The sequence below is a fragment of the Podarcis vaucheri genome (assembly GCF_965113315.1).
Source record: "Podarcis vaucheri genome assembly, chromosome: 10".
In the NCBI taxonomy this organism is placed as follows: domain Eukaryota; kingdom Metazoa; phylum Chordata; class Lepidosauria; order Squamata; family Lacertidae; genus Podarcis; species Podarcis vaucheri.
Genome location: NC_138748.1, coordinates 50,398,031 through 50,426,004, shown reverse-complemented (window position 1 = coordinate 50,426,004; position 27,974 = coordinate 50,398,031). Strand labels below are relative to the sequence as shown.

The 27,974-nt window shown below is 40.1% G+C and overlaps 1 protein-coding gene across 2 annotated transcripts; it reads left to right on the top strand.

Moving 5' to 3' along the window:
- Positions 1–3: 3 nt before the first annotated feature.
- Positions 4–27,141, top strand: HCFC2 (host cell factor C2). 2 transcript variants are annotated; one of them, XM_082240498.1, is made up of 15 exons: positions 4–230; positions 2,805–2,953; positions 4,634–4,794; positions 6,245–6,453; positions 7,828–7,912; positions 10,344–10,444; positions 11,500–11,688; positions 12,393–12,578; positions 13,240–13,289; positions 13,861–13,978; positions 15,759–15,829; positions 17,121–17,255; positions 18,563–18,748; positions 19,581–19,866; positions 21,213–27,141. In XM_082240498.1, the coding sequence occupies exons 1-15, from the start codon at positions 65–67 to the stop codon at positions 21,236–21,238; spliced, it is 2,118 nt and encodes a 705-aa protein (XP_082096624.1). In that variant the 5' UTR covers positions 4–64; the 3' UTR covers positions 21,239–27,141. The 2 variants fall into 2 exon arrangements, with proteins under 2 accessions (XP_082096624.1, XP_082096625.1); XM_082240499.1 differs by lacking the exon at positions 4–230 and adding an exon at positions 890–2,450.
- The last annotated feature ends 833 nt before the right edge of the window (positions 27,142–27,974 follow it).

The following is a 27,974-nucleotide window of genomic DNA, read 5'->3' as shown; positions in this document are numbered from 1 at the left end:
CTCCTCGTCCCCAGCGGCCGCTTCGGACCTCGCCGCGGCGCATTGTGGGTAGCGGGGGGACAAGATGGCGGCGGGCGCCGCTGCCCTCAACTGGAGGCGGGTTTCTTCCTTCACGGGGCCGGTGCCCCGATCCCGGCACGGGCACCGCGCCGTGGCCATTCGAGAGCTGGTCATCATCTTCGGCGGAGGCAACGAAGGCATCGCTGACGAGCTGCACGTGTACAACACCGGTACGGGGTGTGCGGGAAGCGGGGGGAGTGAGAGAGAGAGAGACTGAGGGAAAAGCAGGCGGGCGGGCGGGCGAGTGGTTGTTTCAGGTATCCGGACTCGCGAGGCACCTGGCGCCGCTTTCGTGAGGGCGGCCGTCGCCCCGACGTGAGGGCTCGTGTGGGGTGTGTCTTGTCTGAGAGTATTTGCCTCAGAGGAGAGAGCGCGGCGGCATCTTAGCGGCGGGGCAGAGAGAGCCTCTCGCCCCAACAAGCCTCTCGTGCCGCCCCGAAAGCTTAAGCCGCCACCACGACGGCGGCAAGGGCAACGACATCTTCCTGGCCCAGGTGCTGCCGGTGCCTGCCGTGTAGCGCCCCCCACCCCCCGTGGCATTTGCAGCTCCGCCGCGCTCAAGGGCATCCCCGTGGAGGATGGTCCCCAGAAGGAAAAGGAGCAAGGCTGAGGCGGCTTGATCCGGGGCAACCCTGGCTGTTCTCCTGTTTTGTTCCGTCTCTTGCATGTTCGGTTTGAGAGGCCGTTGGGGGAGCGCTGGTCGGCCGTTGGGAGGGCGGGGTAGAAATCAAAATAAATGTGAGGCATCCTTTGTTCGCCCTCTTGGATGCTGCAGGAGCTGAGCTTTCCAGCTTTGGGAAAGTGTCGCCGGGGCTGGATGAAGAGAGAGGCTGGGTGTTATGTTTCTATGACTTTACCTGACTTGCGTGTGTTGTGTTAGGTGGAAGGACATTTGTTAATAAGGGAGTTGCTGACAAAGAGAAGCGAGGGCGTGCTTCTTTTTAACTTTTCCTCCTGTTCCAGCTTTGCCCTTTTAATATACCGTCCTTCCACCAGGGATGGAGTTATTCCTGTCCTTTAGCTTAGTGTGCTGTCGGGCAGTGCTGATCAGATGTCAGATCATCATAGTGGGAAGGTTTATGGTGGTTGAAGGTTTACCTGGCGTGCTCTGGTCCATGGGGTCACGAAGAGTCAGACAGGACTAAACAACAACAACATAATAGTACTGTATTGAAAATAACAACAATAACCTGTGTTTGGGTCTACCAAAGGTGTGTGAGAGAAAGGGTTTTTGTAAGGCTGCAGATGAGAAAGGATAGGTGAGGTAGGTGCAAAGAGAATAATATATGGCTGAATACAGTGTTGAGAAGTGGAATAATGTAAAAAAGCATGATGGAGCCCTGCTAAATGTTTCCTAATCAATTAGCATTCATTGCTAAGCTTGCTTTCAAAAGTGTGGGAGTTCTGCAAAACACTCCACGTTCATCGCCAAAGGGCCGTGTAATATTTCTGTAGGCAAGTTGCCTTTTCAACAAAAACTGACCAGGTTTGTGGGGGGAGGGGACAAATAAAAATATTATATAAATGTACAGCAATTATAAAACAATGTGGATGTGGCAAAGTGTTGTATCTGAAAGGGGTATGTGCATGTATTTTTGAGGCTGCATTAGGAGCTTGTTATGTGGAGTCTGATGTGAAGATGAAGTTTGTGTACCCTGTGGAGATGGTGTGCATATATAGTAAGGTGTGGAAAGTTATGCTGTGGTGGTGTTTTTCAAACTGAGGAATGGGGTACCAAGCTTTCTGGATGTCTCCTTAGGCCAGTGAACAGGTGGAGGATAAAGCTACACAAAGTGTGGGTTGTGATGGTCCAGCTGTCTGTTTGGGGTATGTATTGGCTGGATATGAAGTGGATGCTTGTGCTGAGAGAGCAGAAAGGGGATTTTGCTAGAGTTGAGTATATTAAAAGGCGAAAGGTTTGGAGTTGTCTGTCTATGAAAAAAGTTTGTGCTTAGGCACAAGTGAGGATACAGGACTTGAGTTAAGTTTTGTTGTTGTTGTTTTTTGTATTCATATTTGGCCCGAGATAATGTGATGTTTAAAATCTGCTGTGAGCTAACATCTGCAAATGAGCAGTGACATCTTTTTTCCTTATGGTGAAGATAATTGGCCTGTATATGAAAAGTATGATTATTTAGGAAAAGGAAAGTGGAATCAGATGAGGCAGGAATAGGATGTTTTACAGTTTATTTATTTAATGTATCTGACTGTATCCTCCTCCTCCTGATACTCAAAATAGTGTTCAAAGCAGAAATACCTTACAAGGAGGAGATAACATGAGGATAATGAGGTGATGTTAAGATTTCTCCTAACCCTCTTTATCTGACTACAAACGTTTTTGTGATTTGTTTATCAGCCTGTATGTGTTTGGCTCAAGATAGCTGACTTAGGTGAGAAAATACATCTTACTGATTGGTGTTCTTACTTGAAGTCTTCTAGATCTTCCGCTTTCTGAATAATCTTTTTTTCCTTAGGTGGAAAGTAGGGAATATTCAGTTATGCTATCCTTGTCTAGAGAGTTAAACTTTTATTTGAAAATATAGACTCTTAAACACCCAGTTAAAGTGTTAAGTAATGTAGCATCAGTTCCCTTTGTTAAACAGTGAAGTTTCTTCATTGTGATATTTAATATTTAAATCTACCTTTTGGTTTCTTGTTCAGAATAAAAATACCGTACCAAGCTTCAGACCTCAGGCTATCTACTCTGTTTACAAAAATGTTATTTTCTGTGTGTTTTGATCTAGCTACAAACCAATGGTTTCTTCCTGCTGTTAGAGGAGATATCCCACCAGGCTGTGCAGCTCATGGTTTTGTCTGTGATGGTACCAGAATACTAGTATTTGGAGGAATGGTTGAATATGGAAGATATAGTAATGACCTATATGAATTACAGGTATGGTGTTGCTAAAATCACTTCTCTAGTTGAGAAGAAACAAATGAAACCAGATACATTTAACTAATACCAAGGTGGAATTTGCACACATATAAAAACAGTTCGGAAAATGCTTTTTAGAAAAAGGCTCACCATCGCCATCTAGTGTCACTTTGTATATTGCATTTAAAACACACTTAAAATGTTTTATTTGCAACTGTATAGCTGAGTCCCAAGAGAATCATAGGGTAATTTATAGCGTAATCCTATAAATGTTTGCTCAGTTCCATTGAGCTCAATGGAACTTACTTCTATTGAAGTATAGGATTGCACTGCACATATCTTATGTTTTTAGCAGGTACCTGTTTTGCCTATGCTAAAAATGGACACAGAGTGCTTAAGAATATGTTCTTGACAACTGGTACACACTATATAATGCTCCCAATAGCAAGTCTCGATCTGGCACTTCATGTGAAGCATGAAGGTTTATCCTGCACCCATTTACCTTGGAGTAAGTCTCATTCAACTCAATGGGACTTACCTTTAAGTAGAAATGATTACACTGTTAATTATTTAAAACATTTTTATAACAGTAAATAATCATAACAAAAACAAAACAATGAAACAGTAAGTGATTTTCATGGACTTTAACCCCCAGCCTATGTCCGGTAAACAAAAATTATGTTTGTCTTGTCCTGAAGACATTGTAAAGTTGCTGTTAGGCAAGCACCTCTAGGGAAGATCCATAAGCTGGACACCACCACTGAAAAAGCCCCTGTTCACAATTCTACTGACGATAAAATAAGCAAAGTCTTCGATCACTGGAAAAGGGAGCAGGCCTCTCCATTTTCTTATGTAGATCAGAAGAAATTGATAAAATGCATTAACTGCAGGTTATTCTGTCATGAATTTGTATACATATTTTACTTTGTTAATGTGTGAACTAGAATATCAAAATATGATGATTCCTTTGTTAAAGATAAGATAACCTGGTAAGAAAGTTTTAAGTAGGAAATGATTTTTGTCTCCATGTCTCTTTAACTGAAGAATTCTGCACAACCTGATCCACTTGAGAGCCTCGTCAGGGGACTCCAGGTGGAGGGGGATTGAGACAGTCCCTTTCCGCAAGCATTTTTTTGACCTCTAAGCCACTAAGTGTGACTTATGAGCAGATGTAGGTTAACTTTAGTCTTTTGCGAAAGGCTTTCCAAGACTTCAGCTTACAGACTCCTTGCCTCAGTCTATTTACAAATAGGGAAGGCGGACTTCCTGTTTTGAACCTTCCCGTTTCGATGCCCAATTAAACGTTTAAAATCCGATTCTCCCGTATCAGCTCTACTCACAGGTAATTACTTTGGAGTCAAATTGTCCACAGGAAAAAGTCAGTGCTCTCCGGCAACAGCTATGTGGCTTCGCTCCGTGGAAGAAGCAGACGATTCGAAGCACCGCGCCACTCACCCTACATCGCTCCGGGTCCCCGAAATCGGGTTTCCCCGCGAGTAGGGGAGGCGCAAAAGGTGCCCGCCGAACCCCACGTTCACAGGCTTCTCCCGCCTGTGATTTTTATGGGTCTCCACCTTTGCCGCGGCGGTACAGACCCAAATTCCCACGGGGCAAGTTCCTCCCGATCAGAGGAACTCCGCCATTGCCGGAGGCACCAACCCGGAAGTTTCGTTAACATGCTCCTGTTCTGTTTTCAAGGCAAGTCGATGGCTGTGGAAAAAAATGAGACCTCAGCACCCATCAACAGGCTTGCCACCTTGCCCTCGCCTTGGCCACAGCTTTTCCCTGTACGGCAACAGGTGTTACCTATTTGGTGGGTTGGCAAATGAAAGTGAAGACACAAACAATAACATTCCCAGGTATGCTGATGAAACTGGAACAGAATGTTTGGAATTCTTTGTTTGGACAGTTTAAAAGGAGGGAAACAGTTCTATGGCAATAGTGATTAGAATATAGCATACGTAAAGGATGTTAAAAGGGGAGTCTGTTCATTGAAGAGGAAGCTTAGCAACCAGTTATTGAAATTTGATCACCCTAACTTCTAGGACCTTGGATTATTAATGTACGTTTGCTATTCAAAAACAAAACAAAGAATGCTAGTTTGTCAGTTAGTATTAAGAACTTTTTATGTTGAAACTTTGTTACTAAAATGTGTTATAAAAAAGAATGGTGTGATAGTGACTTTGGAAGGTTGCATTAATCCAATAAAAGCTTTGATGCTATAGAAACTCTTCAAACTGTAATCAGTAAAATCTCAAGAAGTATTAGTTTCTCTTTAGTAGTTCTAAGTTTTAGCATCTTTGTATGTACTTCAGTTTGCAAGTTAGTTGGTTACAGGGTGGATAAAAATAAATGATTTTTTAAATTTAAATTGGATTTTTAAAATGAAATTCTTTTGGAGGAAAAATAATAGTCTTCTATTTAAGTTACATTATAGTCCAAAAGCTATTCATCAGGAAATAAGGATTTGTTTTAAGTTTTTCATGTTTGCCAAAACTCAGTCTAAGTCTCCCCCCCCCCCAAATGTTTAACCACATCAGTTAACAAACATGGATATATATGCTATAATGTTATTGTTTTAGTTAAATAAATTGTTTAAATGGTCATTACGGAAATGATTATTTTTCTCCTTCCAATAAAGTGCAGCAGAAAAGTTGTCCAGATATAAATAGCTAACTTATTAAACCTCACCATAATTTCATAATTATCTGTCTATGTATTTATAATAGTATAATCAAATCAGTAATTTTTGATATAACTGTAAAAACTACTGAAAATTTATTATTCCAAAAATGAAACCTTCATATGGTTGTAAATATTAAGATTATACCAGTAAAAATGAGTCTTTCTGTAAAAAAATGATTTAAATCTAGCCTTACTGACTAGTGATTTAAATCAATTTGATTTAAATCAAATCCACCCTGGTTGGTTAGACTTATTTAAGGTAACTTAAATAAGAATAATACTTCAGGTAGAGAGGTAGAGAGTGTTGTATCACATTCTGTGTCGGCCCACTGAAATCAATGGTCTTACATTAGTGATGACTAGCAATTCCATTGCTTTTAGTGGATCTATACAGAGTTGGACGCAACCCACAGACTAGCTTTGGCGAGTCTACAGGAAAAGAGAATTCCAAAGTAATGTGATACCTCTTTCGTTCTTTCTCAAATTTAGCCAGCTCTGCAAAAACACATGCAGTTTTGTTAGTGGGCAGTGTTGTAAAACCATATTGATAGGCTACAGTTTCCTTGCAGTAGTTCCATAAAGAGGTCAGTGACCCTTTTGTTTGTTTCTTTCTAATGTATCTAGATATTTAAATGATTTCTATGAACTGGAGCTACAGCATGGTTCAGGCGTCATGGGCTGGAGCATTCCAGTGACCAAAGGAGTGCTGCCTTCACCCCGAGAATCCCACACAGCTGTTATATACTGTAGAAAAGACTCGGGAAACCCAAAGATGTTTATTTTTGGAGGGATGTCTGGCTGTCGACTTAATGACCTTTGGGAGCTTGACATAGGTGAGTACAGTGAAGTTACAAGTGTGAAGTTTTGTTGTATTTTTACATGCTGAAAACTGATTTGTTGCGAAGGGTTTGCAACTTTAATTGCAGTGTTGGGAGGCAGCTGTGGAACTGTGACTGCCTTGACTTTGCCCTAGAGCTGTTTCACACAGTACACAGCAACACATCCAAGTTTGCTATAATGTATATTCTGAACAATGAGCTGTAGCTAGTCCTGGGTCTTTGTCGAGTGCATATGTGTGTTACCATCCCCCCCCCCCAAATAGCAATTGACTGCATTGAAACTGAATATTTTAGGCAAGAACTTATAAAAGGTGTGAAAAAACACCCTTTTAAGCTTAATTTGTAGTATGTTCTGACACATTGCAGCAACGGAAGCTGCATTTGTTTGTCAAGAATGTGATAAAATATTCAGTGCTTATCTGGTAAAGGAGAGTCCATGCAGTGCATTTTAAAATCCTTGTTCACAAACCTGTATAATTAAAAACAAAATAGTTTCAATTGACGTTTTGATGGAGGTTGTAAATCTTTGTCCTAAAACTATTGCTGCCCTTGCAAAAACGGTACTTGGAATGGTACAAGGTTCATTACTCCAGAATTGTAGGCAGAATCTGGATGGCACAGACCTATCACCCCAAGTGCGGTCCTCATATCTTGGAAAGATTTATATGAGCAGGAGATCTATAAAAGTCAATAGAGACTGTTCCTGTAGATCCTTTTTAGAGGTGATGAGGCAGTGCAAAATTAACAATATTTTGTTGGTTTTGCTGTCACTCTCCATAAAAATTACTTGGGAGCAAGTGAGCACCAGTCCTGGAAAATCTGTGGGATATTACAGATTTCTGTAACACCTGAAATTGAGAGGAAATTTCATAATTTAAAATGTAATATTATCAAGTAGCTACAAATACTTTACTTGTTATATCTACAATTCACATATTTTATATATAACCCCTAGTACCTGCATTCCTATATTCCAAAAGGCTTCTCTGATCTTTCTCAAAACTGTTTATGCTTAGCTCTTATACAGTGTTTCCTGAAATCTAAAAGATGCACGATAGTTTGTTGGGGTATAGTTCATAAATATTCAAGGAAGTAAACCCTGCTGTAATCTTTTTGGTAATAACTGCTAATAACATTTTTGTTTAGACAAGCCTACTTAGACATAAAGAATGTTGATGTATGTTTTTATCTGTTGTTACTTTATTCTGTTTTTTAAAAAAATATTTTAAATAGTTGCTTTTAAATGTTTTTACTAATAATTTTATTGTTTGTGTCTCTTTGTAAAGTGCTTTGAGGTGTATACATTTTATGAAATAAATAAACAAAAAATATTCTTTTTCTCTGTCCCCCCTCCGTTTTTCTTAATAGAAACAATGACTTGGTCGAAACCAGAAATTAAAGGGACAGTGCCACTTCCCCGTAGTCTCCATACAGCCAATGTAATAGGAAACAAGTATGTCTGTTGTTAAAAGCTCACCTATAGAAAGGTACACCTAGTAGGAGACTGTTACCGTAGTGTTTGTATTTAGGGATCCTGCCTGTGTCCTTCTCTGTGAAGTGCTTTTTGAAACGCTCTGCTACAGGCTGAAAGACTTAACTGTGGAAATTGAAACATATTGCTTGCATTTTGCTGAATGCCTGGAAACTTTTCACTGTTTTATTTGGGAATATTTAACTCTCTGCATTAAATTACCTGAAGTTAACATCTTTTTGTGGGGGGATGGGGAAAGGCAACCCCTTCTATTAATAGTGAGAGCTGCAGTATTGTAGCTTAACAGAGAAGACTTGCCTTGAATTGAGCATAGTATAAGTGACTGCATTAAAAAAGAATTCTGTGACGAATCACAATGTCACTAGAAAAAAATATCTTAAAGCATCAACGCTAATAAATGACATATCTGGAAGCTGCTCTTTATTAGCTGAAATAAAAAATTGAGATGTGTAGAAATTAAGGCCTGTTGTAGATAAGAACTTGATATGTTTGGTTGTTTCAGGAGCTATTAATGCAATTTTAACACTGCCACAGCCGTATTTAGATATTTGATCCAATGCAGCATGGGGGATTGGGGTTGTGCCGGCTGATCCACCTTCCTCCACTGTACCCATCTGACTCCATCCCCCAAATATTCACACATTGGATGTCCCATTTTTATAGCTTCTTAAGAATGTAGGCCCACCCTATCATGTGTAGGCCTCGAACCACTTGAACCATATGATCTGCTACTTATGTATGCATGACATTCAAAATGTAAACATCAGAGCAGCCCAGTAACAGAAAGGGCATCCTTTCTACCACATCACTTACTATATGTTGGATTTTATATTTTCCTAGGGCTTCTGTTTAGAGCAAGACAGGGACATATGTCTCTAAACCAAAGTTCAAAAACCTGGTCTCCCAGATGTTGGACAGGACTCCAACTCCTATGCTGCCTCCTGTGATTAGCCATGCTGGCTGAGGTTGATGGGAGTTGGAGCTTAGCAAGATCTGGAAGGCCATAGGTTTTCTACTACTGCGAATAAATCTTACTAGCTTAATGAAAATCTAGCATAAGTAAACTGTGAGACGCTTATGCTTATGTCTCCTTTGATGGACAGAATTGAGCATCTTCATAACACACACACACACACACACACTCATTTGTATGTTTCTTTGCAAGGGATTGGTTAGTTCTACATCCCACTCATTTCAGTACTGCTACAGTTTCTCTCATGCCATTCACAAAGCCCCTGCATTTTGTCATGTTATATGAGCTCCTGTTTCTCTGTCCCAGCTTCTGCCAACCTAGCAGTTCAAAAGCACACCAGTGCAAGTAGATACCGCTGTGACAGGAAGGTAAAAGGCATTTCCATGCTCTCTGGAACTCACCATGGTGCTCTGTTGTGCCAGAAGCAATTTAATCATGCTGGCCACATGACCTGGAAAGCTGTCTGTGGACAAATGCCAGCTACCTCGGCCTGAAAAGTGAGATGAATGCTGCACCTCATAGTCACCTTTTACTGGATTTAACAGTCCAGGGGTCCTTTTACTTTACTTACTAATCCTATACCCCCCACTCCATTTTGCAACAGATAACCCAACAGATTGGTTAAAGGTACTTAATGGTTTTGTTATGTGGGACTGTATTTGGTGTAACATTCCAGTGCTTGATAATAGATAGCTACAAACAGCTCTTTACTTGTGGTTGCTTCTTGCGATATAAACATGTGGGAAGACAGTGTATGTAACGTCCAGCTATCTGCTGAGAGAAATGTTACCATACCTTTTCATTGCAGTACATTATTTCCATTTGTTAAACAGGATTAGCTTTCCATGTGGTTGCCAGCTATAAATTTTCAGTTTCCAAAACTCATTAAATGTACCCCAAAATGGTCAACCATGTGATAAATGATTGTCTGTAGCTACATGCTGTTCCTGAGACAGTTTTCAGATTGTGTTTTGTAAGAACACAGATAACTTGGATAGTTAACAACTACTATTTTAATTTTGAAAACTAATTATAGGGATCCTATGTTAACTATAGCTTTTTAATTAAGTGTGGCATGGGGGAAGGAGGTGGCAGGGGAGTCAAGTTCTAATTAGTAAATGCAAAGGAAACACAGCTTTTTTAAAAAAAGAATTGTCAGAGAAATTAATATAGTGGTTGGAGGGAGTGTGCTTCTGAATACTGGTTACTGGCAACTGCAAGAGAGCAGAATGCTCTTGTGTTTGGGTTCTGCCTCAGGGCTTCCCATAGCCATCTGGTTGGCCACTGTGAACACAGGATGCTGGCCTAGGTGGATCACTTTTCTCATCAAGCAGGCTCTTATTATGTTCTTAATATAGAAAAAAAAGCTTTAGAAAATAAATTAGCTTGTCTCTTCCCACAACACCCTTATATTTGCAGAATGTACGTTTTTGGTGGATGGGTTCCACAGAGCACAGATGATAATGCATCTTCTCAAGATGAATGGAAATGTACTGGCTCATTTTCTTACCTAAACTTAGGTTAGTATACCTTTGCGTTTGTTGTTAATTTACAGAGCAGTCCTCTATACCAAATATTCCAGGGGTGGGATACACTGCTGCTACATGGGCAGAGGGAGAGAGGAAAAGTGGTGGTCCTGGCCAGTTGAGTGCTGGCCGCTTATATGGCCCTTGAGGGGGGGGGGATTCCTAGCCTTCAATAGTCCTTGAAGAAATGCTGCCCTTGACTTCAAAAAAGATTTTCCTCTGCTACACATTCTGAGCCAAAACATACAAGTGTGGAGGAAAAATGGCAAGCCATTGCAGCATCTTTGTTAATTTCACCAGTGCTCTTTAATTGGGGTGTAACAACAACAACAAGGGAACATATTAGGAACACACTCAACATCAGTGGCAGTGAAATTCCTTGTGCCATGGTTGGTGTTTGTGCCATTGCCAGGAATGTGGCTGTTGATTGATGGATATAGGATATGGCTCATGTGCTCCTTTTCCACAACACCACCTTGTTTCAGCAGTTTCACGGATGTAGCTTTGCTAGTAGAACAGTTCCATTTGCCAGTGTATCTTGTGGCACCTTGCATAGTGGGGCTTCTGCCATATCCTCTGTCTCCTCTGGCAATCAAGTAAATGTTCAGGTTTCAACAGGAAGAAGCAAAATATTTGAAGCGGGAATCAGTTTTAGACCAATGATTGCACTTCAGTCTATTTCTTTATAATAAATGATAGCCTACTTGGTTTTGTTATACACAACCAGCCAGGAGCACAACATTTCTTCAACATCCCAGTCTCTATCCAATGAAAGATACATTTGATACAAACAAAAATCAGCCAAATAGACTCTTTGATCTAAGGCTGACAAGCTAAGATTCAGAATTTACAGAAAATAAATTGACTAATTTCATATTCTTAAAAAAAACTGTTATGTGCAGAGATTTGTCTTTGAATTTTTATATCTGCTCATATCCGTTTTATAGATTGCTAATTTTACGTGATGTTGTGCATCAGTAAAATAATGTAAGATTTTTAAAAATCCTATCTTTGGACACTGATTTTGATTGTCTGTTTTATTTACTTAGATACCACAGAATGGATAGGTCTGATAGGAGATTGCCAGGAAGACAAAAATAGCCTGTTGCCAGGCCCAAGGGCTGGCCACTGTGGTGTCATAGTTGGCACTCGTCTGTATATATGGAGTGGCAGAGATGGATACAGAAAAGCTTGGAACAATCAGGTTTGCTGCAAGGATCTTTGGTATCTAGATACTGGTGAGTACCCGCTTAATGCTTTTCAGTAACATTACAGATGGTTGTTATAGCTTGTTTGAGTGTTACATGCATTTGGTTTTTCAAAACTTTCAAAAACACTGTTATTGTGCAACTGAAATTTGTAAGGATCATCCTTATTCTGGAAGTCCACATTTAGGGTTGATTTAAACATAACATTATCAATTCTCCAACCCAGATTCTGTAAGGCTGGCTGTGACCAAGGTTTCTTTTCTCACACAAGTAAGTTGTAGGCAACCTGGTGGCTGTGGACTGGAGTGCTTGATAGGTGGTTAATTGCTTATTACTTGGGTAAGGAACCTGTGCCATTTGTTCTGCAATTTTCATTTGTGCATATACTTCCCAAAGGGAGGACCCAGCCCTAAGAAAGAAATGTCTGTAGCCTGATAGACAAAGACATGATGTGGCTAAAATCCTAATATCCCTGGATTTCTTCAGTTTGTTCAGCCCTACCAGTTTTAATGAGACACATGCAATCTTAACAGTGTGTTTTATTGACAAAAAGACGGTTATGGTTGGGCTTACAGATAGAAACAGTTGCAGCATTATATTTCTTGGCTTTGCTTAATAACTTGTTGGAACATAGACTTTTTTGGTATCATAGATAAATATTTTGTTGAGAAATCATAGCCTGTTCTAAAACACTGCATCCTATTGGTAACTGGAGCTCACTATTCTCCTTTAAGAGAAACCACCAGCACCATCACAAGTACAGCTGATCAGAGCTACTACTAATTCATTCCAAGTTAAATGGGATGAAGTTCCTACTGTTGAAGGTTATCTTCTTCAATTAAATTTGGAGATGCCAACACCTGTTACAGCTGAAATACCTATTAACATGGCACCCGAAGCACCATCACAAAGTGTGCAAGGTAAGATAGTCCATCTTTAAAAATCATTTATAAATAATAGGTGCAATCTAGCTGCAAGGCTATTCTTTCAAAGGCATGAATTGTCTTAATTTTTGAAGCAATGTGAAAGTAAAGTCATTTCCTCCGCTATAGCCCCAAATGCACTTCGTGGAGAGGATGGGGTAACAGATCACCATGTCACCCTTGCCTTGCCTTGTGTCATTTCATGTCAGTAGAGCAGGAATCTGACTAATCCTGTTACTTCCATAGTTTCAGTCAGGTATGGGAGCAAGTAGAGAATGCTGATTCTTAATGTTCCTTATACTTTATAAATGTGAAGGAAGAGTCTGCACGGTGTTTCCTCCAAAGGGGGGGAAATCAAGGGTGGGGGAAAATAATACAATATCCTTTAGGCACTGACCTGATGACTCCTGACTTACATTATATGTTTCACTTTTGAATATGTTGTTATGAGAAATGGAGGTTTTGATCGTAGAGAAAATTCTTGTCTTTCTGACATTGAGGACTGAAAATGTGTTTGTGTGATAACCAAAATGGAATAACAGCCCTCAGAGCAGCTAAAAGCTTTATGTAAGATTCTGCTGTTGGTCATTCTTACATTTACATGAAAGATGGTTCTTTTCTCCAGCAAAGCCTAAAATTAATATCGTCCTTCCTTCAGGAATCAAGCTGGATCTTCACAGCCAAACGTTCAGTAAAGTCCCAAACAACGTAAGTATTTACGTGTGAAGGCTACAAATAGGAATAATTACTCTTGCTTGCCTGGATGGACAGTGGATGTGTGTGTGTGTATAGAAGCTAGCCTACTGTTTGCCACTGGCATGTGGCATCCCCAAAGGTTACCCAGAAGGGAATGTGTCCCTTGAGCTGGAAAAGGTTCCCTGTCCCTTCTTGGGAGCCTGCTAGGCCGCATCATTTAACTTGTGCAGGGGCTGAAATGGAAGCAACATTGACTCAATGCACTGATTCATTACTACACAAATCAAAGAGCTGTCCTTCTAGTGTGGGGAGTAACAGAATGTTTGATAGAGCTTTCCCCGGACACTGCTGCTTCCAGCAGGTGAGACACAGACTAATTGAAGTGTGCAGCAGAGATGCATAAATTGAGAATTCTGCCAAAGTTGCTCTTTCTGTACAAGGAAGACATTAGATTGTGTCTTAGATGCAATAAGTGAGATACATAGTATCGAAGGGCTCCCTTGGAATTGAGGGCTATGCTGTGAGAGCCTAGTGAAATATAATTATTATTAAATAATTTCTGTTACTGTTCTTCCATGTGTAGGTGCAAATTTCAATTTCAGAAACTAAAGTAAAGGTCCCGGAACCTGAAAATGCAGAGAAAAACCATTCCGCTTCCAAAGAGTCCAGCACCTCTTTATGTTTGCCTGCTAGCACTTTAGGTAAGAAGAACCTATGGGGCAGCTTATATTTTATTATTTATTTATTTCATTTTTATGCCACCCAGTGCTGGACCTCGGGGTCTCAGATTTCAGTGGCACCCTGTGCGACGCCAAAATCTGCCCTCCTACCTCTTGCCTTCCATTGGATGTAATAGTGGTGGTACCTGCTGTGATGTCCCAGAAGCTCCACGCCTGGGGCCACTGTCTCAGTTGTGCTTCCTTAGAGCTGCTTCTGTACCACCTTTCAATATACATGGAAACATACTGTACTGGCCCAAATATAAGCTGCACCTTTAAAATTGGAGGGGGGCAAAGAAAACACGAAAAAATACCCGGATATAAGCCGCTCCCTTCCTCGCTGCTCCTGGCTGCGTACTGGGCGGGAAGGGCGGGGAGCAACCATGCCGCATTGCTGGTGGCCTTTCCCCTTCCCCGCTCTCTCCCTTCCTGGCCTTGGGGGAGAGGATGGGGGAATACAAGTGGGGGAGGCACCACTTCACTGCAGGAAATAAGCAGCTATCCTATCTTTAAAAGACATCTGAAGGCTGTTCCTGTTTAGGGAAGTTTTTAATATTTAATGCTTTTAACATTTGATTGGAAGCCGCCCAGAGTGGCTGGGGAAACTCAGCCAGATGGGCGGGGTATAAATAATAAATTATTTTTATTTATTTATTTATTTATTTATCTATCTATTTATTTATCTATTTATTTATTTATTTTCACCACGCTCCTGGTGCTGTTTGCCCCATGCTCCTGTCTGCATACCGTAAGGTCGTGAATATAAGCTGTACTTTAACTTTTCACGGTCAAAATTCGGGGGAAAAATGCAGCTTATATTCAGGCCAATACTGTGAGATGCACTTGATGATATAAGCAGGACAAGAACACATGCTCAGTTTAATAAATGAAGGACAACTAAAGTTGAGTTGAGTGAAAATAGTCCTTATACAAGGGCAAATGCTCTTTTGGAGGATGCAGTTGGGTTTTCCATAGCTATGAGAAGTAAAATAGCCTGTTCAAAAACAAAAGTTTCTGTTTAAAGCTCTATACTTTTGCTAGATAATATGAGAAAATGTCAGTGATCTTGATAGGAACTGAGTTATTAAAATCTGGCTGGAATAAATGGCTTTGACATGGTATGAAGTAGAGCTTGCTTATCTTGTCTGTTCCTGAACAGCATCTTTTCTCCTGAGAACTCCTGCCAGAGCTGTATTGCAAGTTCTTCTTGGTGTAATTTTAAAAACCAGCATTTTAAAAAAGGAGTGAGGCAGCCATTCACTCAGTAATATATATTAATTCCAAACCATCATACCTGATCCTTCCACTCTGCATAGTTATACACTCTCTATATAATTATATATACAGTGGTACCTCGGTTTAAGAACAGTCCTGTTTACGAACGATTCAGTTTACGAACTCTGCAAAACCGGTTTGAGAACTTTACCTCGGTCTAAGAAGAGAATCCAGACGGTGGAAGAGCACCGGCAGTGGGAGTCCTCATTAGGGAGAGCACACCTCGGTTTAAGAACGGTTTCGGTTTAAGAATGGACTTCCGGAACAGATTGAATTTGTAAACCGAGGTACCACTGTAGTTGCTATTGATACCGGGTAGTTTTACTGTTTCCTAAATTGAAAGTCAGCATTAAGCTATGCGTGCATCACACAAAATAGGATTGAAGCTTTCTTTTTGAAATACATTTGAACAATAGCTGCTGAAAGCTTTATTTGCTGAAGTGTTTTTCCTGAATTAATAATAGTTCTTAATATCATTTTTTTCTAGTTAAAGAGATTGCTATTCCCCCAACAAGTGTTGCTTCTGTTAGTCCAAATGATTCAGCTATACAATTGCCTGTAAGTACATGAAATTTTAAAGTAAAGGATATTGCCAGTATCACACTGGTGTATTCCATTTGTTCACATAAGTTTTGTTACACCTAGACATCATGATTTTAAATATACAGCCCAACAGGATGCACACCACCATCCCTCCATGCCTGATTTAGCCCTCTGGAAGTGTCTTCTGCATAAACCCTACTGAAATGAAAAAGAGTTAAGCAACAGCAACAATTCTATTATTTACAAGGCAATTAAAACATAACATAAACAATAAAACCATATGAAAATCATTTTACAACCAATTCCAGCAATTACTGTAAGATATAGTCTTCAATAGGTGGTAGCATGTGCACTCAAAAATAACAGCCAATATTGCAATGGAAAGGGGGAGCAGCTGGGTAAATTAGGAAGTTTTTCACTTGTGTTGCAAACATAGAAGGTACATGCTGTAGGAAGGCTGTTCCATATGGTAGGTGCTACCACTGTAAAGTCCCTCTTCTTTTAAAATATTGTGGTACCAGCAAGTGCTGATCTCAGTGTGCAAGTGTGCAGTGTGGCGTTCCCTCGGGTAGCATGATCCCAAGTTGTTTAGGACTTAGAATCTAACAGTAGAACCTTAAACTTGGCTTGATAGTAAATGGGTTTGTTCAAGACAATGAATGGTGCTCCCTTGAACTGCAGTTTCTAAACCAGTCTTAAAGGGCAAGCCCAGTTATAGTGTATTGCAGTAATCCATTCTCAAGGTTACCAGTACATGGATCACTGTAGCCGAGCTATCCCTGTCCACTAATGGGTGTAGTTGGCAAACTAGCTGAAGTTGGTAACAAGTGGTAAATATCAGCAAGGACATTCTCTTGTTTGTGAAGTAGCTTAACAAATGATGGCCTCCAATTTTGAAAAACATATGCAAGGAAATAGGATTTTTAAAAAAGGTTTATATTAGTCCAGCCAGCAGAACCCATGGAAGAGGCCAAATGAGTATTTTTTCTAGCCATCAAAATTGAAAGTCAGAAGTGTTTTTAACTGAACACATGCTTTTATTCTAAAATCTCAAAAAATTGTTTTGCATAACTCTTGGTCATTTCAGTGTCTTTCTAGAAACACTGCCCTCTGCGAGAATGCTGTCAGTAAAGCTGTAGCTGAACAAGGCAATTATGGAGTCAAGTCTTGCCCTGTAGGTCTGGAGAAATCCTGCTTTAGGCAACTCGTGTAGCAGAAGAACAACTTCTAGAGAGAAGGGGGCAGATGCAATTTCTTGTTGTGCAGACCATCCATACTCTAATGAAACTTGTTCTCCAAACCACAGAAAACTTCACCACCAAAGCAGAATGCAAGAAAAAAAGAACGAAGGTGGTATGATGTTGGCATTTTTCAAAGCAACAGTGCTCTAGTGAACCAGTTCTATTTGTTGCAGGAAGAAAAGGCCATAATTTCCAGCAAGGTAACTGTTAATTTCTTTACCTACGTATTCTAACATATTCTAACATGACTTTCTCCCCTGTTTGAACATTTTTATTATTTTTCTTAGTGTCTAGTACGCATTCATTTTGTTGGGAATTCCATGCCACCTTTTGTTGCAGATATGTGGCTTGTTACATGTCACATGTCTGTTTACATTCCAGCACAGATTGGTGGCATGATTTATGTATAATAAATGTGTAGTTTAGTATTGTATCCACACCTCAAGCCTCATCTGTTGCGTAGTTTACACCTGCTGCTAATGTGTGCTCAAGTATGCACTGCAGCTTGAGTCACAGACGCATGTCGGAGCAGAGGTCGATGGATCTCCGGAGGAGCAAGGCTGAGAGGGGAGACGCTCCAGCTGGGGCCAATCCAGCTGGCTTTTCACCCCCCCCCCCGGCTCCAACACATTTATGTCTTTGTTTAATCTGCTTTTTGAGAACCATGCTCTACAAAGCAGCATGTAAGATACGTAAAATAAAAACGCAAACCTCAATATAATATAGAGTAAAATGTTGATTTCATAGGAATTTCAAAATCTGTTTCAATAGGCAGACTGAATATCCATTGGGTATCTAGTTGGATCACTTTAGAGTCCCACACTCAATAAACTATCAGCCTAGATTTTGTATAGTTCAGTGTTTTTTTATTTCATATCTATTGCCCTGTGGCTTTTGCATTATTGCTGTTTTATTCTCGCAATTGTTACCTGTTTTCAAGTCCCATCCTCCTGCCTCCTAAGTTACTTTAAGATCCCCAACACCTAGGATCTCCTAGAAAGATTTGTTTGCAAGCACAGCCAAAGTTAAGCCCATTAGAATCCCACTTACCACAATGGGAAAGGTTTAAATATATGTCAGTTGCTTCATTATTATTACTATTTTTAATATATATTTTTATTAAAGATTTCTTGGTTTACAAAAGTCTGTGCAATGTCTCTTTTTTCAAGTTTCATTTTCTACAGGCCAGTTTCATTTGTTGACACATTAGTGTTACATTAGGAAGAAACGGGGGAAAGATGTGGAGGGGGCCATGGTGGGTGGCGGTGGGGTCAGTTGCTTCATTGACATCAGTGGGCTTTGAACGCATTCAGGTTTGCCTGAACTGTGCTCCTTACACCTTTAATATTGCTAATGACTTCTTGTACAAGGAAGCTGAACCTAGCAGGCATTCAGGATTCACCATCTGCGAAGGAATAGCATGCTAGTTTCTTTAGATTATTTTAAGAAATATGGATCAAATTAATGTTTAATTTATATGTCTTTGTATGCTTTTTTTTAAACTTAGGTAGATAATGCAGATATTCCAAACAACAGTTTACTTAAGAAACAGGATCTTGCTCCTGGCACTTTATACAGGTTCAGGGTTGCAGCAATTAACGGCTGTGGCATAGGGCCATTCAGTAAAGTCAGCGAATTTAAGACCTGTATCCCAGGATTTCCTGGAGCACCTTCCATTGTCAAAATTAGCAAGGTAAGAAATGATAGTCATCCGGATTTGTGTGTTTGTTCCATGCAAAGCTAAAGAGGCCACTCTTAGACCTCACAATTCTTGGTAAAAGTCAGTGATGGCAATATAAGGTACACTGAGCAAAGTAAGCAGACTTGAAATTGAAATAAGCAAAAGTCAGGGGAGGCAATCAGAATGCATAAAATCTTAATCCACTTTAGCATTGTGGCTGTCAGCATGAGCTGTGAGCAAGGAGTCTTCATTTCAATTTCAGGTCAGGCATATTAACTCGTTGGTTGGCCTTAGGCAAGATGCTGTGTCTCTGCCTCAGCCCCATATCTGTATTGTGTAATATATTATTACATTTTTTCCAAACTTAGTGCTTCAGATCTTTTGGACTACTGTTCCCTATCAGCCCCAGCCAGCTTGGCTATACTGGCTAGTGCTGATGGGAGTTGTAGTATAAAACATCTGGAGAGCACCAAAAAAAGAAAAGAAGCTTGTATTATAATATAGCTCTACCATTGAGGATTACTAGAGAATTACTCAGGAAAATATATATGGAGCACTTTTTTGTGCATTACAAACACTAATTGCCCATTCTCCTAGGTTTGGGCAGTGGTAATTGCCTATCCAGGGTCTGAGTGCAGAATTGAAGCATGTGCTCTGTGTTTCCCTCATTTCACATACCTGAAATTAAAGGAAACAGCCCTGTTCACAAATGGCTGGGTACCCTAAAATCTCTCTTCTCCCAAATTAAATCTGAAATATAAATCTTATTCTGTATTGATTAACTAATGAAACTTTATATGATAGTACCTACACAATGTGAAATTAATTTCCCGTTTCCCCTCAGAGTGCAGATTGTATTCACCTTTCATGGGAACCTCCAGTTTCGCCTTCAGGAAATATCTTGGAATATTCTGCCTACTTGGCTATAAGAACCACCCAGCTGAATGAAAATCCTCATCAGCTTATGTTCATGAAAATCTATTGTGGCCTTAAGACCTCATGTACAGTGACTGCTGCCCAACTTGCAAATGCCCACGTTGATCACACATCCAAACCTGCCATAGTTTTTAGGATTTCAGCCAAGAATGAAAGGGGATATGGACCGGCCACGCAAGTTCGATGGCTCCAAGGTAAAGGGGATGATTTATTCAGACACCCTGACTTTTCTCTATAATATGTACAGGTTGTTTGTTTGTGGGAACTTGTTCTTTAGTAATACATTTGTATAATTGTCAAGTCAAAATTATCTACTGGCATATATTTTATGTTTGGAAATCATGAGACACTTCGTCCAAATTATTAGCTCAACATAGGCTGTTGTGGGTTGCGCAGTATGGGTTGTGGGTTGCATCAGCGTTTCATTGGGCAGATGTGCAAAACTGAAGGGCCAAAAGCCACTTCTCTGACTTTATGCAGCCAACTCCCATCTCTTTGTAGGAACATCTGTTTATCAATGGTTCTGGTCGCCTTTCTTAAATTGTGTGTCTTGGCACTGGAAGAGATGCAGCCAATAGCTGCCAAAAGGAGCAGAGTGTTGAAACACCACCTCTATGAGGAAGGACTAAAGAGTTGGAAGCTTTTTAGTTGAGAGAAAAGATCTCTATGGGGGGACATGATAAAAGATACATACAATCATGCATGGTGCAAAGATATACTGCAGAAAAAACATAGAGATTGCTTAGAGATGAGGATCTGGGGTTGTGGGAGAAAAGGAGGAAGCGGGTAACAATGCAATTGAAAGAAAGCACTGGGCTAAATATGTATAAAAATGTTTACCCACAGTTAACAGCAGTGTGGCCTTCAATAAAAATAAAAAAGGTGTGTACCCCTGACAGAGGTGACAGGGACGCGGGTGGCACTGTGGGTAAAACCTCAGCGCCTAGGACTTGCTGATCGCATGGTTGGCAGTTCAAATCCCCGCGGCGGGGTGCGCTCCCGTCGTTCGGTCCCAGCGCCTGCCAACCTAGCAGTTCGAAAGCACCTCCGGGTGCAAGTAGATAAATAGGGACCGCTTACCAGCGAGAAGGTAAATGGCGTTCCGTGTGCTGCGCTGGCTCGCCAGATGCAGCTTGTCACACTGGCCACATGACCCGGAAGTGTCTGCGGACAGCACTGGCTCCCGGCCTATAGAGTGAGATGAGCGCACAACCCTAGAATCTGGCAAGACTGGCCCGTACAGGCAGGGGTACCTTTACCTTTACCCCTGACAGAGAGAAATAAACGTGGGGTGTCACTGTACCATTGCACGTAACGCTTTGGCCCCTAGAAGACTTTCACAGGGCTAGGAGATGGAAAATGAATCTCCTGTTCATGGGGCTTCACTGTTTGTTATGATTGCAAGCTGGCATTTGCAGGGTAGTAAATCCAGACTTTAAGTTCAAGTACTCTTGATATTAAGTGGTTTATCTGTATCGGATTGAACATGACTGTTCCGGATGCTGGAAATCTAAAGCAACTTTTTCCTCTTCCTTTGCAGAAACGAAAACATCAAGTTCAAAGTAGAAATGGCACATTGTGCTGCAAGCTGTGAAATAGCTGTTAGCTCTCATGGCGTTTTGTAACTCCGTCAGATATTTCATTTGATATTGTCTTAATTTCACAGCATCAACGTTGTACAGTCTTGCAGAACTGCACCTGCAGTGGCTGCATTTTTCATACCACTTTATCTAGTAAGGTCACTTTAGAGTCCCACGCTGATAACTCAGAGGATTACATATGCATCTAGATTTTTGGAGAGTCTTCCTTCCAGTAGCTCCCAACACATAGATCCCCAGTTGCATTAGCTTCCAACAGATATAGAAGGGCTGTAGCTCAGTTGCAGAGCATTTGCTTGCATAAAAAAGGACTCAAGTGCAGTTTGGCATCTCTAGAGAGAACTGGAAAAGACTCCTCTCTGGAGAGCCCTGTCAGTCAGTGTAGACATTACTGAGTTAGATAGACTAATGGTCAGACTCAGTATAAAGCAGCTTCCTGTGTTCGTAGATGTAGATGCTCAGTTTTATTTTAAAAATTTGCAGAATTTTAAAATCTAGTTTGTGATTTGGCACGAGAACCATTTTCAAAGAGAAGCCCATCTGAAAGAATAACACACAAACTTGTGTTGAATTCCCTTTGAACTGTTTTTAAGGCAAACCTACGGTGCTTCCAGGTGGGGAATTACTACCGTAAATGGGCTATTCAGATAACACAAATGCATTATTGGCATTTTTGTAATTCATTGGATTTTCCTTGAAAAGGGGGAAATCAAAGTTTAAAGGGGGGAGATATGGGCAAGCACTTGGATGCCTACAACATTGTGTGGACACTGCAAACAACAACAACAACAACAACAACAACAACTTGCATGCATGAGAATCCCACAATAAACACCTGTCTGGAAGCATAACCCTCAGAGAAGCTTAACATACAGTTTGGGGGTTTATTTGGGGAGCAGCTGAAAGAAATGTTTCCCCAAACTGGTTATTTGCACATCCTTGTGGTTTGGAGTCCATAGAACTATTACAGAACATGTTGTTCAAAGATGGCAGTAAATATATCACATTAGAGATGCTGAAAGTAAAGTATTTGGTTTGCAAACATAACAGCAATTGCCTAATGCTGATAGATTGAATCAAAATTTACCATTTAAGCTTTTTCAGATGAATGTGAATTGTCTCCCTTTTCCCCCTATACCACTTTAGTAACACAGGGGTTGTTGCAAATACACTGCTTTCTTTCACGACCTTTGTATAGGCACCATACCAGACACGACTTGCCCATACCAGAAAATTAAAAAAGCATAGGAAGGTTTTATGTATTTAAATAAAATAAATATCCGTAAGTCTGGCAGGGTATGCTGAAATTCTCCGTAATTTGTGGAGAATGAGTGGAGTGAGTTTGTCAGTTTGAAAATCAAGCATGCATTTCCTTCTTCCCATGTATTCAAATTTGCTGGTGGGAACGACAACCAGTGCTATTTTTCTAGAAAAAGAGGTGCCAGAATTCACCATGAACACCTCCCTTGTTCTCTTATAATGGTAGTGGCACCCATTGGAGAGGTGCTGGAACAGTTCTGGTGAGTTCCAGGTGAAAAAAAGCCCTCTTATGGGAGAAGTCTCTGAAGAGCTCAGCATTGGTCTCTGCGCTGAGGCAGCAGATCTTGTGCTCTGTTCCCCTGGCATTCTTCCGTCCAAGCAAGAATTAAAAGAATATCTTCGCCTAAGCTGATGGCTAGCTGAGGGATGAGTGGACATCTTTCTCAAGGATGGGCTGCTTTCAGCTGCCATTTCAGGCTGGACCTGTTACACCCACTTCAATACCTTTTAAGTCTCTGTATTACGTGGCTTCTACTTTACAACAGAGACATGGTGAAAAGATGCCAGAGGGCAAAGGCAAGTCTTCCAAAAAACTGACCAATTGGTTAGACAAAGCGACATCACATAATCAAGTCAGCCCTGAAGACTCTCAAGCAAATGCAAAAGAGATATAGGTGATCATAAATGAGCAGGAGTTGTTCACTCCCCATCTTGATCTTCATGCAGATCTGTTCTCCTTTAGCTTATATTCCATATTCATCATGTTATCTTAGTGCTAGGCAAGTTATTTCAGTTTACAGTAACTTAAAATGTATAGAATATTTTAATATATTCATTTTTGTAAAGATTTTTCTAGTGTTTGTAAACACATTCTAATCTTGGAAACTATCCCCTGATGATATGCAAATTGCTCAACTGGTCAAATCTGTTATGAAAAACAAACTTAGTGTAAATGCACTACTCTTAGTTTCTCGTGGGCATGGGAACGTTAAATCTGTAGATATTTTGAATGTTTACAAGAGTCTTTACATGTTAAAGTCCTCCATGATGTATGCTTCATTTTTTAAAAAAGAAAAGAAAACTGTATGCTTTGTTGTGGCATATTCATGCTATTTTGCACTAATAAGAATTTAACTTTGTAACATTTTGTGTTGTTTCCAGAAAATTTCTGTAGTGGTCTATAGTTAAAGCAGATTTGCACATATTTGCATGCTTCTGTGGCGTACATTTTTCTTTTCCCATTAATTTTCTCAATGGCTTGTTTTTGCCTTAGTTTTTATATCCTAATAGTGTTGTTTAATATACTTTTACCTTGATCATCTTATCACTAATGTGCCAGCCGCTTCAGGCGCCTTCACTTTTTTCCTACAAGGGAGTAGAGAAAAAACAGCATGTGCACTGCAAAAAAAGACACCAGGACAATGTTCATCTATGGCAGAGTACATGGCTATGCATATTCACCCTACACCTTTGTAGCAAAAATGTTGTGCGTGAAGCGATCCTTAATAGGAATGTTAATCTGTTCCTAAACACACAAGTGTACTAAATAGAGGCAGTTGGATGCCGTTTTATAAATAAATAGTTATTTACCAAATTATAGAGTAAAATAGCTAAAATATGCCTGTATGCTGTCAGCCTTCACCAGCCTGGTGCCTCCACAGCTGTGCGGCGTCTGATGGGAGTTGTAGTCCAAAACATTTGGAAGTCACCAAGTTGTCAAAGGTTGCACTAGGTGAATATAGCGTAAGGCACAATCCAACAGGGACATGGCTTTGTGAACAGCTGTGCAATTTACATTTATTTGGATGGGCCCTGTGCAGGTTCCTATGGATTGCATCCTTTAGCATTTAAATAAGATTATTTTGTTTTGAAACCTGGCTAAATGCAAATGTGCAATAAAGTGAAAATTTTGCACTTCCATTTTTTTTCTATCAATGCCTAATAAATTAAAGAGGGGAAGTACTCGATCTACAAGATCAGTTTTGAAGTGGATAGGGTAATGCTAGTGGTTTGCAATCATTCCTTGTTCACTCTAACAGGACTTCTTTGAGGAAGGCTGCTAGTAGTCCATTTTGAAATGGGGAAACTGAAGGTGAGAGAATGTGACTTGCCCAAAGTCCGTGCAAAACCCAACTCATCTAGCTTCATCCCCAGCAGCGACTAACACGGTAAGGAAAAGAGACTTGGTCAAATGACCACCAAGAGATTCAGTACATTAGAACTTGTGGCCTTTCCTTTAACAGTAGAATACTATCTTCACAGTAGATATGTTGGCACAGTGTACGTACTGCAGCACAATCGATAGTGCCATGAAAGACCAATGGCAAACATTTCTTAAGTGTTCTTGAATCAATAAAAAATTAAGTAGCACTTTCTGTTGGCTACTCCCTAAAGAAGGGGGTGGGGTTTACATCAACTAAGTTGTGTCTATGATAATGAGATATAAGGCTTGGTGTATTTTATATATCAAGCTAAACATGCCAGGCCACTCTTATAACTGCACACCCAGTTAAATGGGTTATACATCGAGTTCATCAATAGAACTTAACATGTTCAGTTTTTATGTTGGAAAGGTATCAGTCATGGAACTTTCTAATACTGTGTCAGTTTTGTTTTCCTAAGCTGTGCAGGGTGAAATGAATGAACATTTCATTCAAGTTACACAACCTTTCTAAAATTATCCCCACTTCAGAAAAAATATGTGAAGCTGCCGTAAGATTCTGAATATCCTTGGTAATTAAAATTATATAAGCTACACAATGAGTACAGAATATCTTGGGACCGAAGATAAGACTTAGGTTGTTCTTAACTAGTGCTGTGAAATCTAAACTTCAAGAAATGTTTAAGGTCAGAGGGTTATATCCAACAGTCGTTGCGCTTGTGGAGCAAATTCCACTCGTGCAGCGGGACATTTCCTCCCCTCTCCCCGTGTACCCCTGAATCTGCTCTTGGGTTTCCTTCAGGGCCCCAGAACAGATTTGAGAGGTGCAGGGTCACAGGGATGGGAGAATTTCCACTGCGTGAGTGGATGTTCTTCCACAGCTGGAGTGACTTCATTGAATTCAACCCAGTCTTCAAAGCTAAAGGAAGGCCTTCATAGTAAAATAAATGCTATTGCCAGAACCTTAGTTCTTCCCTGAATTGTCATAGACAAGCAATGTGCTTCCCTCCTCCTTGGTCACCACACACTACTTCCAACTCTGGATTGGATCTAGAGCTGCCATAGGATTGTAAAGAAACTTTTCATATTAAAGGGGGGGATCTAAGCAATTGTGTATTTTTTTTATTAAAAAAAAACTTTTTTAAGGGAGGCAAGCTGTGGCAGAATGTGAGAAATCTTGTGTGGCTACTTAGCTATGAATAACTTTTGATTGTAGATACATTACTTAACAATATGATCTGTTGAGTATATCTGTGAGTATTTTTGCACTTTGAGTTCATGTTTCTGCACTTGTTTTTAAGGGTATGTCATGACTACCAAAGGTAAATTTGTGGCAGTGTTAATCCAGACATGATTTTCAGTGTAAGTGTGCTTATGCCAATAGGATCTTATATAATTTATCATACGTCTACAGTCTTCCCCTGTATACATGAGATTAGTAACATGCTTATTGGTTTTCTGTAGCTATCCCCCACCCCAATTGTATAACTATTTTTGTGGCCTGTTCCTGTCAATAGCACTTAAAATGTATAAATCCCCCTTTAAATTTTATATTTGAGGCCTATTCTGTGTAGCGTAAATATCTAATCAGTATATTTGGATATCTGACCCATTAGAATTTCACTGAAAATATAAAACCAGGCTGTTTGAGAAACTGGTGGATGCTCTTTTTGTTTGCATTTGTTAAAATGTATGTGCAACATCTTGTATAAATCTGAACCCATCTTATAGCAACTTCAAGGAATAATGGGCTTTGTATGAAAATTATAAGTAGAAACATCCATGCTATTTATGACATACTACATCCATTTAACTTAAGATGTTTTGTGACAATGAATATATAGCTATGTGAACAAGTAACTGGCCAGATTTGCATGATTATATCTTGACTTAATAAGCCACAATATAAAAAAGACTTTTGGTTGCACTTGTAAGCCCTTTGGATTTTGGGTAGTCAGAATCGGAAGCCTCTTATTAACCATAGTTCCCTATTTTGTCTGAGCTAGGAAACTATGGTAACCAACTTCAGGAGAAGGCAGAATATTAAACCATTACTTGAAGTTGGTTTATTATTCTCACTTGTTCCAAAAGAGGCAACGATCATTTCCCAGTGTGGAAACAACGGGAAACTGTGGTTGAATAGAGGCTTCCTGGTTGGAAAGTGCTGTCAAAATGTTATCTTTGTTTCTTGAGGCAAGATACATTTACATGAATGCGGCCATTATTATGTATGATTTATAGCAATATTTGACCATAGTTTCGAAGTAGAGCACATCAGCAAGCCATAAACTTTAACAAAAATGGTGTCAGTTAACTGGAATGTTGAGGATATGGTTAAAGCCAGCTAGTTACTGTCTTATGGCTGAAATAGTCTCTACAAAGAAATCCAGTATTTTGTACAACAAAAGTAGCATTGTTCTTTGTAATAATAAAGTGATTTGTCCTAATAATCATGTTTACTGGTACACTTTTTAAAAAGTGGTTTTCTGGAGTTAAGAACCAAAAGCTCAGGGGACCACTACTGAAAAGGCTGCCTCTTGAGCTGATGCCCTCCAAACCTGTGAAGGGGGTACACAAAGGGGATCATGACTGCAGGGCCTGGGTTCATAACATGATTAGGTGGCGCCTTAATATATTTCTCATCTTCCATATTAGAACTCAGTGTAGCATATTGGGACTGCCAGACCCATTTAGTGTTACTGTATTGTGATTGGCGTAGCATGTGCCTTCTGGACTCCAAGACAGTGCAATTCTACTGAATGGTCACTGTGCAAGTATTTCACAGGTGGGGATAGAAATTACTATACTACATCACTTTTACATGTCCCTTCAGTATAGTATTATCCCCTCCAGTGTCTTGCTACAAATAAGCACTAACAAAACAGCAACACTGATAGTAATGGTGTGTAACGTAAACTGTTTTGAGGTTTTTTACAATCAAGTGGTGTATAAATTTTATGAAATAAGTAATACAGTGGTACCTCGGGTTAAGTACTTAATTCGGTCTAGAAGTCAATTCTTAACCTGAGACTGTTCTTAACCTGAAGCACCACTTTAGCTAATGGGGCCTCCTGCTGCTGCCGTGCTGCCAGAGCACGATTTCTGTTCTCATCCTGAAGCAAAGTTCTTAACCTGAGGTAATATTTTGGGTTAGCGGAGTCTGTAACCTAAGCGTATGTAACCCGAGGTACCACTGTACTCAACTGCACAATTAATAAGCCAGTTGCAATCCATTGATAATTAGATTGGGCAGATGTTTTATAAACATTTAGTTAATTTGTTT

Bases quoted from the DNA above. Each gene is read 5' to 3' on its own strand.
- HCFC2 (XM_082240498.1), top strand. From the start codon at position 65: ATGGCGGCGGGCGCCGCTGCCCTCAACTGGAGGCGGGTTTCTTCCTTC. The intron at 11,689-12,392 runs GTGAGTACCCGC...TTCTCCTTTAAG, and splicing joins TCTTTGGTATCTAGATACTG to AGAAACCACCAGCACCATCA. The intron at 17,256-18,562 runs GTAACTGTTAAT...TTTTAAACTTAG, and splicing joins AGGCCATAATTTCCAGCAAG to GTAGATAATGCAGATATTCC.